We start from the raw sequence: 14,497 nt of genomic DNA on the forward strand, positions 1-14,497 counted from the left end.
ATATATCATTACATTCATTGTAAGTAGTTTCATATTCTATATTTTTGATATTGTAGATAAAAATAATTTTTTCAATAAACTTGGTCAAGGTTCCCATTTTTTAAAAAACCTGCAACTTCATTGATCATAACAATTACAAATACATTGATTTGGACTTAAAATTCAAAAAAATGCAAAGTAACTCCTATGACCTTCTTCATGGTAGCAATCTCTGCTCAAAAAAATACTCCAAAGACTTCAATAAAAAGGCTACAATTAAACTGAAGCACCGACGTTGTCACTCTTTCACGTGCACTAACATTAACAATAATGATTTTTGAAAGCGCCTTGAGTCGCCCATCTAAACAGATGGGGAACCTTGATCATGAACGTACTTGGGCCGACGATGATTCCGTATAAGTGCAGGCCGTCGAGTCACTATATCTCCACATGATGTCGATGAAAAATTTCACCTCCACCAAGAATCAAGTAACAAAAAAGCTTGGCACGACAACATAAACTCATCAAATCCGAATAATTGAATCTGCAAGGACATAAAATTCTCTAACCTCATGGCACTGCCAAAAGAACAGAATTTTTTTTCTCATAAAACTATGATGATCACTAGGCATTACAAAAAACATAGAGATCTTGAAATTCCAAGGTCCCCCACCACTCAGCGCCAAGATGGCAGTCAGAGACGAGGAGGCCAAAATTTCTCAGATGGCGGCGAGAGAATCCCTAGCTATAGCCAGGGGAGGAATTGACATATCCTGGTCAAGGTTTCCAAATTTGACGTTTCAAGAAATCTACACACTATATTATGAAACGAAGGTAGTAATAATTAAGAAAAGAAGATAAGCCTCTTTTTTCTCTTTCCACCACCTTAGCATTTACCATATTGTTTTTTTTCTCTGGTGTAATATCTTAAGTCAGTATATCAGATTAAGAGTACAGCTTCTGGAAAATACATTCACAGCGAAAAAGATCTATTAACAAAAAATAATAATATCAAATGCAGGAAATCGATGCAAAAATCTAATCCTCAATAGTCTAGGAGGAACAGGAAGAAACAAAGAATGGAACAAGGATGATGGTGCACACTATGTTTACCAGCATAGACTGAAATTATTCTCAACTCTCAAGATATAAATTAGCTACATGGATCATTCTATTTACAAAATTTACAGCATCAGCTACCATGTCGGGTTCATCAGCCATCACCGCAATCTACAGCATCACCATGTCAAACGCTTGCTTGCTCTGACAGGAAAACCCGAGTTATTATCCTCAGCACAGAGACAACCAGCAGGCCGAGCCATCACTGACATCAGACCAACACACAAGGAGCTATACATTGGGGTCATGTCAGAACGCCGTGCACAGGTTGCTCTTTAAGTTTGAGGAGCACTCCTGCTGTATGGGAATGCCGGGGCTGCAAAGCCGGGTCCTTTTTGGCTCTGATATTCTAACATGTGTTATTGCCGCTGTCAGTGCGTCGACTATGCCACATTCATCCTGGTCCTCCGACCTCTGGCTCGACGAATCTGAAGCTGACGACTCACAATGTGATCTAATTCTGTCCCATGGAATTTTGGGTGCTACAATCTTGTTAGTGACATCAGGAGTTACAGCCTTCAGGGTACATTCCGTGTAGAACAACACCCATGGATGACCTGAAACAGTATCATCACAAAATTAATTAAAACCTTATAAAATATAAACATAAAGTTATGCTGGATGAGAAATTGCCTGGACTTACAAAGAACTTGATCAGCAGTTATTCTAGAAGAGACATCTCGATCCAACATTCGACTTATAAGATCCCGTCCAATAACTGACATTGATTCCCATGGACCGCTGTTGAAATCAAGCTCAACTGTCTTTATAGCTTCAAAGACAGCTTCCAGAGAGCCTCCTTGAAATGGAAGTGAACCAAGCAGTAGTACATGGAGGAGCACCCCAGCACCCCATATGTCTACTTTCTCAGAATAGCTTCCTGACAACACCTCAGGCGCCACATAGGCTGGGCTCCCAGCAACGCCAGACAATTTCTGACCTGTTTAGTGGTGACCAAAAACATCAGCTACTTCTAGTAAACACACATTTATACATCTGACTGTCCAAGTAAAACCCTAGAAAGATGATTTGGGGCTATTCAGGAACCAAGTAAAGTCAATCGTACAAACATAACAGACTAAACAAAATAGCATCAGAGCTCTAAACATCTGCATCCCTTAGCACAAAATTAGGTGATACTGGATTCTTAGAACTTCGATGCATAAGGTAAAATATCATACAGTAACATTATTGTTGTCACTTATCATCATTTGCTATGTTTAGAGCAGTGCAGCATTAGATAATCTGTTCGTCACTCAATGTTCATGCGGCTAAATTCCTCTCATTCTGCTCCACCTCAGCACCATGGGATGTATGTGTTTTAGCCTAGGGCAGTGTCAGTGAAGTTTAAGACAACACATGCATCACTCTAGCATGACAGAAGACTCTTGAACTTAATCGGTAAGTGTCTAATAAGAAGTACCAAGGCTGGCTTACTGCATTGCATTAGACATTAGAGTGATAACTGATAACTAGAGTTGGAACAGAGGATAGAGACATGGGTAACAATAGATAAATACTGCAGAATTACTATAATCTAAATATTACCTTACAAAATATAAGCAGCTGTTTATAAGAACCAGTGCCCCTGAAGCCATGCTGACAACTCCAACTCATAGACTATATGACTCCATTCAGACAGACATCACACCACTTCCTAATTCATCAAAATGACTCAAGACCATATTCAAAACATTACACAGCCAGTTTGGTATGCTCAAGAAGACTATTCTGGCCCTCAGACTCATCACAACAGGTACTTGCAGGAGCATGCCATAAATTAATATCAATACAAGGATTAAATTGATCAGTGTAGATTCTTAACATCCAAATTCCACGCAAATAAGAAAAATTAGTATCAGCACCACCACAAGTAGAATGGAACCAACTATCAATTAGCGCAATGCCTCAATTACCTTGGATATCTAGCAAGAACTTACCAATGAAGGCACCACATGCTACCAATTCATGACTAAAAACACCTTTTAACATATTAATTGGTACGACACAGAACATTTCTTCATTTGCAATACCATGCAAAACACTGAATCGGCATGCAGAAATCATCATTTAAACAAGAATCTGAGCTAAACATTCACCACTTCCAACTCCGCAAGGACTTAAGAAATGAGAGCGCCTAACTCTTGATGCAGAACTGGTCCCATCTTATTAGTTACACAACCATCATAACCAAGTGGCCCAATTCAATGAATACAATCAGTACCGATTGTGTAAGTATGAAACATGAAACTGTCTGAAATGCTCAGTACTTTAAGAGTGCTATATTGGGCCTCAGACTATACATATAAATACTTGCAGATGAATGCACTAAGAGATACCAGATGGGCGCTCGACTTTGACACTCCATTCAAATCCCCAATTCTCTAAGCATATCGGGCAAGAGGAGCATACACATGAATACATTTCCTACCAACTCATGACTCACAAATTGGATGCTATCCAACCGACTTGTACAGAAGTTTAGAAGACATTAGATTAGATGATATGCATGGTCACAAATATGAGCAACCTGCAAAAATGCTGTGAAGTGATTGAAACCTGAAACGCGCAGTAATTCGGTTAACATGGCAAATTACTCGTATCGCAGATCAACTATGTACAACCATGAATTCTAAATGCCATGACATCATACTAATAATTATTAAATATTATAGAACATTGTATGGTCCAATGTCGGACTTCCAGTCGATCTTCTACTACTTGTAATTGATATCTTTTTGCCATATAAAGCGAATCGAAATTGCAACTTGTGTAAACATAGAGTACCCCCAGGAACACAACAAATTATTTATCATCTAGTAGAGCTTCAACGTGAAATATTAGCAAGAATTTACCGTTAGTAACTCGTGCTGCCAATCCAAAATCAGCTAGTTTCATCTTGCCAGTCTTGGTGAGCAAAATATTCTCCGGCTTAATGTCCCTGTGGATGACGCCCATTTCGTGGCAGTACTTGACGACCGACATTAGATCCTTGATGACAAGGGCGGCCCGCTGCTCGGAGAAGGTGCCGTCCCTGGCCATCTCGTCGAGCAAGCGGCCGCCGCTGCAGAGCTCCATGACGAGGTAGAACTTGTCGGCGTCCTCGAAGACGGCCTTGAGCGTGACGACGCCGGGGTGGCCGGAGAGGTGCTGCATGATCTCGACCTCGCGGTGGACCGTCTCCTCGCCGTTCTTGGGGAGCGCCTTGCAGGCGAACTCCTCGCCGCCGGCCTTGGCGCGGCAGATCCGGACGGAGCCGAACTTGCCCTGGCCGATCTCGTCGCCGAGCTCGTACTCGGCCTCGAGGCGCTTCTTGCGGCCTATGCGCGTGGCGGACTCGATGCAGCCGACCTTGCGCTTGAGCCCCCGGCCGGGGCTGTCCGGGGTGGCCCGGCCGCTGGCCGGCGGCGCCGTCATGACCACGCCGCCCCGGCCGGAGGCGGTGGCGGCGTCGTCGGAGGGCTTCTTTTTCTTCTTGTCGGGGCGCGGCTTCCGCTCCCGGCAGGTGCGCTTGCGGTCCGCGGAGGCGTCGTGGAGGGAGCCGGCGAGGGAGCGCGCGCCCTTGCGCTTCCGCGGCAGCGACTCCATCGGGGGGGCGGGGAGTGGAAACCCTAGGCGGCGTGCCCGCGCCTCCTGCGGATCATGGGGGTTGGGGATCGGGGGGGAGGGAGGTTGGTGGCGAGATGCGGAGGGGGGAGGGGAGGGGAGGGGCTCGAGGAGGAGATGAGGACGGTGGTGGTGGGGGGTAGGGGCCGCCTTTGTTGGACTCGTGTCCCTCCCTCCCGCGGGTGGGGGCTGGCGTCGTCTCGGTGTCGGTTCGGCCGCTCGGGAGGAGCACGGGGGGGGGGGGGGGGGGGGGAGACAAGGGGCACGGTTCGGGCTGGGGCGGGCGGGCGGGTGGACGCGTACGGGCCGACGCGGTGCCGGACGGGTGGGTGACGGTGGTGGTCTGGTCTGCGGGGAAATCACGCGACGTTCCGTCGCCTGGGCTTTTGCCGGTTCCGGTGCGGGCGCGGTTATCTGCCCCGATTTGATGCCCCGGCTGATGGCGACTGTGGCCAGATCTTTCTGACGACGGACGGGCGGAGGCTTCTGGAAGGATACGGATACGGGCGGGGGTGGCGTGGAACGGTGGAACTCTCGTCCGTTCGTGGCCGGTGAATTAGTATCTGTGTTGGATCCGGGCTCATTACGGGCTCACGGGCCGCTCGTGCGGCTGCTCTGCTCGTTTCGTGTTCTGGCATTTACTTTTGCGTACACCGTAAGCATGTGATTGCTGGCAGTGTATGGGACTGTCGCTGCGTCTGGTAAGCACCGTGCGGGGCCAGCTGGATCGGGTACGGTTCTTTTCCCTTTTCCAAAAGTCCAGAGATGTGACTTTTTTTAACAAGACTAGCAATGTGTCTGACGCTTCGTTTGGATGTCTCCATTGGAGAGCTCCGTATTGTATTGGTCTAAATTCCAAATCAGTGGGGAAACTGAAATGGCACGACTACGAATTCACCTGTTTGGTTGTCTAATGAATTGGCCCTTCAAATGCCTCTGAGATTTCAATACCAAATCATGTTTGGATGACAAACTTTGGAATTGCATAGCTACATTACCTTACCAGGTTATACCTTGCCCTACATGACTCAAAGCGGTGCAAAAACAGAGGGATTTTCAGGATATGGAGGGGTTTGACAAGAAGATCTAGGCCATGGCCATGGATCCATGGTGGAGCAGTGTTGTGGCTGCACAAAAAGACGAGCAACTCGTACATCCGTGATGGTGGAGCGCTGTACAGAAGGAGCTGCAGCTCGTGGAGAAGGGAGGACTTGAGCCAGGCAATGATAGGCAAGGACGATGGCCACACGTGGCTAGAAGGGTGGAGCCGACGGCGGGGCGCGCCGGTCCTGGGCCGCCGTCGACCTCCATGGCGGGGCGCAGCACAGGGCGACAGGAGATGACGAGGGGGCGACGGGAAAAGGGGTGGGGAAGAGGGGAGGGATGGATGTCGGTGTCAAAACCGGCGGATCTCGGGTAGGGGGTCCCGAACTGTGCTTCTAGGCCGGATGGTAACAGGAGGCAGGGGACACGATATTTTACCCAGGTTCGGGCCCTCTTGATGGAGGTAAGACCCTACGTCCTGCTTGATTGATATTGATGATATGAGTAATACAAGAGTAGATCTACCACGAGATCAGAGAGGCTAAACCCTAGAACCTAGCCTATGGTATGATTATTGTTCGTCCTACAGACTAAAACTCTCCGGTTTATATAGACACTGGAAAGGGATAGGGTTACACAGAGTCGGTTACAATGGTAGGAGATCTACATACCCGTATCGCCAAGCTTGCCTTCCACGCCAAGGAAAGTCCCTTCCGGACACGGGACGAATTCTTCAATCTTGTATCTTCATAGTCCAGGAGTCCGGCCGAAGGTATAGTCCAGCCATCCGGACACCCCCTAATCCAGGACTCCCTCAGTAGCCCCTGAACCAGGCTTCAATGACGACGAGTCCGGCGCGCAGATTGTCTTCGGCATTGCAAGGCGGGTTCCTCCTCCAAGTACTTCATAGAAGATTTTGAACACAAAGGTAGTGTCTGGCTCTGCAAAATAAGTTTCCACATATTGCCATAGAGAGAATAATATTTACACAAATCTAATCTGCTGACGTATTCCGTAGCGTGACATCACACCACGGCCAAGTCTTTATTCGAATCGTTTTATTATCCCACCTCAACGCGTTTAGCGAGGCGGTTTCCTTGGCACGTCTTGTTAAAGCAGAGATCGTGTCCCCTTATTCCGGGATTCTCATCAATACGGGTGTGGGTAACCCAACCGTACCCATTGGTATATTTTCTCGATCAAAGGCGAGTCCCAAACGGTCACGGGGAAGGCCCTTGGTATTCAACCTCTTATAAAGAGACCAAGGCCTTGATCCTTTCTTTCAATCTCAAACGAGTCCGCCCTTCGCCTCGAGTTCCAACACCCAAGGTTCCAGATTTCAGGCGCTTCGGACCTTCGACAATGTCCGGTTCCGACCTTCGAGGCCGATGGATGCCCTCCTCCGTCACGGAGGAGGACGTGCTGAAGTTGAGAGAGGCCAGGTTCTTGACCGACGAAATCTCGCATAGGCTGCCTGCTCAAGGGCAGGTCATTCCCACTCCCAAGCCCGGCGAGAGTGTGGTGTTCATGTCTCACTTCCTTCGGGGGCTAGGCTTCCCGACGGATCCCTTCGTGTGGGGGCTCATGTATTATTATGGGCTAGAATTTCACGACTTAGCCCCGGAGTCCATCCTCCATATTTCCTCATTCATCGTCGTGTGTGAAGCCTTCCTCCGTATCACTCCTCACTTCGGACTATGGCTCAAGACCTTCAAAGTAGATCCGAAGATGATCCAGGGACGGCACACAGAGTGCAGAGGTGCTTTTATAAGCAAGAGTGCTGGTATTCCATGGCCCAAGGGCTCTTTTCAAGAGGAGTCCAGCTTATGGCAACGAGAGTGGTTTTATATTACCGCTCCCAGGGCCCCTAAGTGGGTGGCGACACCTGCCTTTCGCTCGGGTCCCCCGCCACGACTGGCGTCATGGGTCAATACGGGGCTGGACTAGGGGCCGGCAAAGGATGTGCCCCTGTTGCAGGGCCACATCCGAGATCTCCTAGAAAGAGACATCAGTCTGGTCGTGGTGACGCAAGTTATGTTAATTCGCCGAGTTCTACCCTGCAAACGTCGCCCCCTCCACCTGTGGGAGTTCAACCCGGAGGGACCACGAGTTCTCCAACATTTTCTGGGCATGACGCCCATGGAGATGTACAAATTGTTCTTCGGACCACAAGTAGTGTGTCCGGATTCTACGAAGGACGCAGGTCTGAGCTGCAATCGTCCGGATACTCAAGTAAGTAGCCTTGTGCCCGGACTCGCTATCCGTATATTTATCATAAAATTGCCCCTAAAAGAGCTGTCCTTTAAACAGGAGTGGGTAGCGAAAGCAAAGCTAATCAGGTGTCCGCCCCCCCTCCCCGAGACCACGCCGGGTCCCGTGCTAGTCAGGATGTTGGAGGTTGTGCCTTCAAAGGGAAGCGAGGGAGGGGACAAGGAAGCTACAGCCTTCTCAAAGGAGGTTGTCCGGAAGGGAGGAATCGAAAATTCCTCTCCTCAGGGGAAGAAGAGGACCGCCTCTAAAGACCCGGAGACCATGGCCTTAAAGCGGGGGAAGAAATCTTCGCCAGAGGGTCCTGTGCTGGGGGATACTTCGGCCGAATTATGCCCTCAAGGGGATCAGCCCTCCACCGAGCCGTAAGTAGAGAGGAGTTTTCTTTTTAAGAAACGAGAGAAATCCCCGCTTTATATCTGAGAAAAGTAATCAAAAATTTACCTTGTAGCTCGGACCTTAGCCCTTCTCAGGAGAGCTCGTCTTCGGGGGATCTTCTTCCGGAGATGATGGAGAGCAGAACGCCTCCCCCTCCCGTACCGCCTTGCGAGGCGGGCGACCCTGAGGTATCATCGTGGAGGGTTTCTCCAAATCCGGCGGGGCCGGAAGGTAGTCATATGGCCCCCCAAAACCCTCCATGTCCGGCCTTCGGAAAGGGCCATCTGACGAGTCCGGCACCGTCTGGTGCGCGGTCGGAGGAGCTGAAGGATCTGCTAGGGCGAGCATCCATCTCAGAGGAGCACCGTGCATTGATGGGTACGGTGATTGAGAGGATTTCATCCGCGGAGAGCGGATTGCACGAGGCCGTCAGGAGTTTACTGACAGGTTTTGAGGTACGCGAAATAATGTACCCTTTTTGGACAGTTGCGCATAAATAAGATGCGCCTTGTGTAGATAGTAGCCCCTGAGACTCTGTGTGTTGTCAAAAGTGACGGCGCACAGAGGATCATAATCCCAGGTCCAATATGCCGCCTTTATATGTAGGTGGCGAAGTGTCCGGTGGCCAGCCGGACTTATGGATTTGCCGAGCTAAAGCTGCAACTTGACGTGGCAGATGCCGACATCGTGCTTGTCCACAAGCGGCTTGACGAGGCACAAGGTATGTAATTCCGTCGGCGGTGCCTGGTAAGAGGAGCTTTATGCCAGTATCTTACAATGTGTGCGCTTGATGTAGATGGTGCTGCTGCCATGGAGAATCTTCGGGCGGAACTTTCCCGAGCCAAGGAGCAAGCCAGGGAAAGTGATGCGGCTGCCGGAAAGGCAATTGAAGAGCTGAAAGCCGAACAGGCTTCTCACTGCCGAAGCAAGAAGGAAATGGCCGAGATGGCCGTGAGGCTGAAGAACGCTGCTGACCATTGCAAGCTTCTTGAAAAAGAAGATCGGGCGGAACGGACGGACCTGAAGAAGGTCGTTGCCGAGGATGCTCGCTCTGCGATGAGAGCTATGAAGGAGGAGCTGCGTCAGGCCGGAGAGATCGCGGCTGGAAAGCCCTTTATGCTGCGGAGGAAGTTCTGTGATCCTAAACATGCTCCGTTAGACCAGATGTGGAGTACGACAGACACCTATCTGGATTTACCAGCGAGTGCCGCAGATGCGGCCGAACACTTCCAAGATCAAGAAGATCGCGAAGTGGAAAAGCTCTTCTGGTCGCAGTTCCACAATCCAGAGCGTTCACTGTCATTAGCCGATCGTTTGGCCGAGTGGGCCGAGCTAAATAGGTTGTCCGGACTCGCCATGAAGTATGTCATGAATCATTTGTGACTAGAGAGGCCAGAGCCGAAAAGTTATTTCAACTTGGTGCGGCAGTTCCTTGGTGCGGCGCCGCATATCAATGCGATGAAGAGGTCAACGTGCATAGAGGGTGCGTGGATGGCTCTTGCCCGTGTCAAGACATACTGGGCGGAAATGGAAGCCACCGCTGTTGCATCCCCAGACTCGGATGGAAGCCGAGTACCTGCCGAGCACTATTTTCAGGAAGTTCTGCAAGGCGCTCGTTTAATAGAGACGCAGTGCTCGAAGGATACTATATTCGAATAGCATGTATTATTGTAAAACAATATTTTGATAAATTGTAGAAGCTTTTTATACTTGTGCCTGCAAGTATTGGAATACCTCCTGTGCGGCCGTTTAACATATACGTGTATATAATCTGAAAGATGGCAGTCGTCGGCTTCAGCCCCCACGCACATAATGCGGGAGTGTTCGCAGAAGGTGCATTTTCACACTTGATCCAACGTCTTGGTCCTACAAAGGAGGTGATAGCGCAGCGAACTAGGCAATCGGACTATGATGCTTTATCACTTTCACTTAGCCATAGGAGTTTGACATTGAGGCTACTTATATAGCCCCTGGTGGCGCCTGCGCTCGCCCGAACTCGGGGCGCGTATGTGCCTGGCCAGGAAACGGCCCTTCGTTAATGCGGAGGAATCCTAAAGATTTCGGTAAGTCATCGAGTGGTTGACCAGTCTCACGCTATATCATGACAGTCAGTTTTCGGCTTTCTCTACTGAGGTGCTCGCCTGGCCGAACCGGGGCACAATCGCAGTAGTTCTCCTGGTGCCGCCTTAGCCGATAGAGCGGAACGTAAGGCAGCAAAACACAGGAGCCGGGCAAACCCAACATTTGACCAAAGACATGATTCGGAGCTGATGCATATAAGGCCAAACTCGCGACGCCGAACACTCCCTAAGGTATTCGGTCTTTATGAGGGCGGGCGGGATAACGCCCTTAGTAATAAGCCCCTAGTGTCCAGGTACGTGCAAAACTCTGACGTGGCCACATGCCAAAACGCCAGCCTCCTCCTTGGTTATACCAAAAAACCAGGGGATGTGTATCAACAAGAGACAGTAAAAAAGGTTTACACGGGGTCTTAATCTGAAAAGAATCCTTGGAACGGGTCCCTGCTGCACGTCTGCGCCTGTGTCTCCGTTGTGCCGTATCCTGGACGGGCGTAGCACGTTGTTCATCTGTAAAAGAGAGGAACTTAATTAAAGAAAGATCGTGCCGAACATGAGTTATACTAAATAAACAAAGTATAAATCGAAATGGGTAAAATTGAGCTTTATTGTCTCTTGTTTTATATGCGCGGAGCCCCCAGTGCAGGGGTATACGGTTATTAAGCCTTCATCAATTGTATGTTTATGCCGGACTCGTCTAGCCGTGTCCGTGGTCTTGACGACCTGTTTAGATGCTTTGGCTGGTGAAGCCGCTTTATTATGGGGCTGTCAAGGCAGCCGCACTATTTTCCGCGCGGGAGGAACACTCAATGTTTTCCCTTTAATGAGATGATGCCTCGTGGACCGGGCATCTTAAGCGTAAGAGATGCATAATGCGGTATTGCGTTAAAGCGGGCGAAAGCTTCGCGTCCCAGCAGTGCTTGATAGCTACTTGAGAATGGGGCGATGTGGAAAGTTAGCTGTTCGCAACGGAAGTTATCGGGGGAGCCGAACATAACTTCTAGCCGGAGAGAACCCATGCAACGGGCATCCGGGCCTGGCGTTACCCCTTGAAAGGAGGTTTTGCTATGGCGAATTTTGGTTGGGTCTATCCCCATGTTGCGGATTGTGTCCTGGTATAACAGGTTTAGACCACTGCCGCCGTCCATCAGGACATTTGTAAAATGGAGTCCGCCGATTATTGGAACTAATACCAAGGCAGTCCAGCCTGCGTTCCGGATACTTCTAGAGTAATCCTGATGGTCGAAGGTGATCGGTTGTAACAACCATTGGCGAGACTCCTTTGGGATAGGCCGTATGGCGCATATCTCTGGTGGCGCCGTTCTGTTCGTCACGTGAAGTAAGTGTACTGTTTTGACTTCTTGTGGGAAATCCTTTTGTTTTCTGGTGCTCTGCTTGTGGGGTTCGTTGTCGTCCTCACTTGGTGTGTCGAGCCCCTTGTGTTCGGCGTTGAGTTTGCCGGCTTGCTTGAAAACCCAACAATCTCTGTGGGTATGGTTCGTAGGCTTCCCGGGAGTACTGTGTATTTGACATATCTTGTCCAAGATTTTGTTTAAGTTGGATAGCTCGTCCCTGTTATCCTTGAGGGACGGCTTTCTATGATTCTGCCGCGAGCTTTTGAATCCGGCGTTGACCGCCATGCTCTTTGGGTTGTTTCCCTTATTCCGGCGCTGGTCCTCGCTGCGTCGGGGTTTTCCGTTTCCATCCCTAACTTCGGATGTACTTGGATCGCTGGTGCTACATCTTGCCAACCAACTGTCCTCTCCTGCGCAAAAGCGGCCATTGTTCTTGGCTTTTCTTGGCTGAGGTGTCTGGCGAGCCATTCGTCTCGACCGTTGTGCTTAAAAGCTGCTAGGGCTTTGGCGTCCGGATAGTCGACTATCTGATTCTTTTTAGTAAGAAATCTGTTTCAGAATTTCTGGGCTGACTCTCCGGGCTGTTGAGTTATGTGAGTATGTGACTGAGATCGTCTGCATCCGGAGGGCGGACATAGGTCCCTTGAAAATTTGCCCGGAAAGCATCCTCAAGCTCTTCCCAACTTCCAATGGTGTTTTCGGGAAGGCTTTTGAGCCAATGCCGGGCTGGCCCTTTAAGCTTGAGGGGTAAGTATTTTATGGCGTGGAGGTCATCTCCTCTGGCCATGTGTATGTGGAGGATATAATCCTCGATCCAGACCCCAAGGTTTGTTGTTCCGTCGTACGCCTCTATGTTTACGGGCTTGAATCCCGCTGGAAATTCTTGGTCCAGCACCTCATCGGTGAAACATAGGGGGTGTGCGGCACCCCTGTATTTGGGTGTGTCGTGATGTTCGGATATTTGTTGTGTTGCATTGCTTACTAGAGCTTGCTTTCTTGGCCCGTATATAGATTTGGCCGGGCCGTATTTTTTATGCGGATCCTTTGGTGGATCGCGTGCTGGCTTGTGTGCGGCGCCGCTTGCCGCTCCATGCTGGCCATGCGGTCGTCCATCCGACCGGATGGCTTTCCTATTTTTTGACTGCGGGGGCTCTAAGGCCTCCTCGTCAAATTCAGGCAGTAGCTTTCGCTTTGGATAGCTTTTTGTGCGGCAACTGCCGGCATATTTGTTTGCGGTGTTGCGTACTTTGCTCCATCTGATTCTGAGTGCATCTTCCGCAGTTTTGAGCTTCCGCTTCTGCTTTTTCAAGCTATGCACAGTGGCGACGAGCCTTTTATGGAGGTTCTTCTGCTCCATGAGTTTATCCGGCGTAAGGTCGTCCGGACTATTGTTTTCGCCGGGGACGGGGTGTTCGGTTTGTTTATCCAAGTTTCCCTGTTCGGACGCTTGCTCGAAGGCATGTTCGTCGTCCGTCGGCTCGTCCTGCTCTATGGCTGGGTCTGTATGGTTGCTGTCTCTGTCGAGGCGGGGCTTGGAGCGGCGCTTACGTCGCCGCTTTGATTGCTTTTCGAGTGAACGATCCCTCGTTGCATCCCTGTGTTCCTCGTCGTCGCTTCCTTTGGGTGTGTCCACCATGTATACATCATGAGATGAGGTGGCTGTCTAGTGCCTTATAGGCGTTGGTTCGTGTTCATCTCCTACATCGTCGTTCATACCGTCGATGTCTTCGGAGTCGAAGTCGAGCACGTCATTTAAATTATCGACCGTGTCTACGAAGTGGGTGGTGGGTGGGCTTTGAATTTCTTCATCATCCGCATCCCAACCTTGTTGACCATAGTCCGGCCAGGGCTCTCCTGATAAAGAGAGAGACTTTAGTGAATTCAGAATATCACCGAAGGGCGAGTGCTGAAAGATGTCTGCGGCGGTGAACTCCATGATCAGCGCCCAATCGATCGGTCGGGGCGCGGAGGGCTCGGTGTCTGGAGAGGAGTCCGGCTCCTTGGAGTCACGGGCTTCGCAGATAATAGGGCTGGTGTTCGGCTCGATCGCCGTAGAGATTGCAGCCCTCGAGGCGGTGTCTAACCACCCATCCTCGATTGGTGTGATCGGCTCCGAGCTAGGGGTCGGAGCGGACACAGGTGCGGCCTCCAGGGCACTGTTCGGCGGCAGAGCTAAATCATGCCCATTGTGACAGTGCGACGCGCTTGGCTGTGGCTCGAATCCGTCGAAGATCAAGTCTCCGCGGATGTCGGCCATGTAGTTCAAACTTCCAAATCTGACCTGATGGCTAGGGGCGTAGCTTTCGATCTGCTCCAGATGGCCAAGCGAATTGGCCGCAGTGCAAAGCCGCCGAATACGAAGATCTGTCCGGGGAGAAAAGTCTCATCCTGGATCGCATCGCTGTTGATGATCGGAGAAGCCATCGGGCCTAAAAGTGACGACACAGAGGAACTCTCAATGAAAGCACCAATGTCGGTGTCAAAACCGGCGGATCTCGGGTAGGGGGTCCCGAACTATGCGTCTAGGCCAGATGGTAACAGGAGGCAGGGGACACGATGTTTTACCCAGGTTCGGTCCCTCTTGATGGAGGTAAAACCCTACGTCCTGCTTGATTGATATTGATGATATGGGTAATACAAGAGTAGATCTACCACGAGATCAGAGAGGCT

General features: G+C 50.1%; 1 protein-coding gene across 1 annotated transcript; it reads right to left on the bottom strand.

Annotated features, from left to right (window-relative positions):
• Positions 1 to 1,070: 1,070 nt before the first annotated feature.
• Positions 1,071 to 4,825, bottom strand: PEPKR2 (phosphoenolpyruvate carboxylase-related kinase 2). The gene is made up of 3 exons (XM_048674627.2): positions 3,954 to 4,825; positions 1,742 to 2,038; positions 1,071 to 1,655 (listed from the first exon to the last, which is right to left on the bottom strand). Exons 1-3 carry the CDS (start codon positions 4,684 to 4,686, stop codon positions 1,348 to 1,350), a joined length of 1,338 nt encoding a protein of 445 aa, XP_048530584.1. The 5' UTR covers positions 4,687 to 4,825; the 3' UTR covers positions 1,071 to 1,347.
• Positions 4,826 to 14,497: the final 9,672 nt, after the last annotated feature.

The sequence above is a fragment of the Triticum urartu genome, chromosome 5A (assembly GCF_056163025.1).
Source record: "Triticum urartu cultivar PI428250 chromosome 5A, HENAU_Tu73, whole genome shotgun sequence".
NCBI classification, from domain to species: Eukaryota; Viridiplantae; Streptophyta; class Magnoliopsida; order Poales; family Poaceae; genus Triticum; species Triticum urartu.